The sequence below is a fragment of the Sinocyclocheilus grahami genome, unplaced genomic scaffold, assembly GCF_001515645.1.
Source record: "Sinocyclocheilus grahami isolate Dianchi unplaced genomic scaffold, SAMN03320097.WGS_v1.1 scaffold446.1, whole genome shotgun sequence".
Classification (NCBI taxonomy): domain Eukaryota; kingdom Metazoa; phylum Chordata; class Actinopteri; order Cypriniformes; family Cyprinidae; genus Sinocyclocheilus; species Sinocyclocheilus grahami.
The window spans coordinates 630,825-632,672 of record NW_015505625.1 but is presented as its reverse complement, the minus strand read 5'-3'; the positions used below and the strand labels follow the sequence as shown (position 1 = coordinate 632,672).

The following is a 1,848-nucleotide window of genomic DNA, read 5'->3' as shown; positions in this document are numbered from 1 at the left end:
TTTTATTTATTCCTGTGATGCAAAGCTGAATTTTCAGCATCATTACTCCAGTCTTCAGTGTCACATGATCTTCAGAAATCATCCTAATATGCTGATTTGCTGCTCAAAAAAAATATTTATTTATTATATTATTTATAATATTTATTATTTTCAGAATTCTTTAATCAATAGAAAGTTGAAAATAACAGTATTTATTTGAAATAGAAATCTTTCGTAACATTATGAACGTCTTTACTGTTTCTTTTTATAAAGTCTGTGTTCGAATGCTGCTTAAGCTTTTCTCAGAATTGTCTTCGTCGTTTTTACTGTAGCTGTTGTTTTAGTGAAGTTTAGTGGATGTATAAAGTCACACAGCTCACACAGGTGTCCTATCAGAGAAACCACAGGTGTAGAGGAACACATTAACATGAAGATCTTCCACTAACATTATCTTGTGAAACCCAAGACACTTTTAGTGACATGTTTTGCTTGAAAACTAGCTTGTGCTATAATATTTAATTCAAATAAACACCACTTGGTATGCTATTACGTTATGTGATGCAAAGACAAAGTATGCCGATAGTATTTTCTGTATGTACTGCTGATAGACTGATGAGCTACAAACCTTTGTCTAAAGGTTTGTTTAGGTGCACTAGAACCAGATCCTTGTTCGGAGACAGATATAGGATGAAGTCTGTTTCACAACACATCCCAGTAACATTTTCCACATAAAGCTCCACATGGTCCAGTGAAGTGTGTGGATTGAGCCCTTTCAGCAACAGCTTTCCAGGGTCCTTTGGTGGTTTCCTCCGCACTGTCAGTGTGTTATTCTGGAGGACATGGGACTTGGAGACAACTCTGGCAGCAGCTAGTGTGAGAGAAACAAAAGTTTTGCTCACGTATGCTTGTAATATTGTCATTTTATTCATTTCTTTTTTAAATATAATGTATTTTTAATCTATTTAATGTATTTTTTTACTCTCTGCATCTTCAAAAACCACCAAGGCATGGTTTCCATGCTTCTCCAAAGAGACCACGTTCCCTCCTCCAGAGCGTCGCTTGTTATCGAAGTAGAGAGACAGAAGGTCATCGTCCAAATCATCAGGAATATCCAGAATCTCCAAACTGCGCTCCTCCAGGCTGCCCTCAGCCATCCTGACAAAACAGAAAACACACATGAAGAATGAAGTGGAGCCGGTTGAGAGTAACTCACATTCCTGCCCCACTTACTAGGAAAAACCTACGAGGTTACTGCAATTAAAATAAAAACAAATCAATCAAATCAAATTCTGTGTTTGTGGGGTTTTCCTTTCTTTTTCACATAAAATGGAAATGTTTTCATAAGATTCAATCACCTATCTAGGGTGCAATTAATTTTTTGGGTTGTTTTTGAGGTTTTATATGTTACTATAATGCACTTACATTTTTTACATGATAGACAGATGATGTAACCTCATTATAAATAGAAATCTTATATACAGACAGATAGATAGATAGATAGATAGACTGACAGACACACAGACAGACGGATAGATAGACACAGACAGACAGACAGACACACACACACACACACACACACACACACACACACACAGACACAGACACACACACACACAGAGACACACACACACACACAGACACAGACACACAGAGACAGACACACAGACACACACACACAGACACACACACACATAGACACACACATACACACAGAGAGAGAGAGAGACACACAGACACACACACACACAGACACAGACACAGAGACACACACACACACACACATACACACACACACACACACACACACAGACACACACACACAGACACACACACACACAGAGACAGACAGACAGACAGACACACACACAC

General features: G+C 38.2%; 1 protein-coding gene across 2 annotated transcripts in view; it reads right to left on the bottom strand.

Moving 5' to 3' along the window:
* Window positions 1-257: 257 nt before the first annotated feature.
* Window positions 258-1,848, bottom strand: part of LOC107552308 (poly [ADP-ribose] polymerase 10-like) — a 3,321-nt gene continuing 1,730 nt past the window's right edge. For both annotated transcript variants that reach the window (XM_016234166.1, XM_016234167.1), the window contains 3 exons: window positions 959-1,134; window positions 605-847; window positions 258-368 (listed from right to left, as the gene is read on the bottom strand). In XM_016234166.1, the coding sequence (XP_016089652.1) occupies window positions 271-368; window positions 605-847; window positions 959-1,133 (516 nt within the window). In that variant the 5' untranslated portion in view covers window position 1,134 and the 3' untranslated portion in view covers window positions 258-270. The remainder of the gene's footprint in view (window positions 369-604; window positions 848-958; window positions 1,135-1,848) is intronic.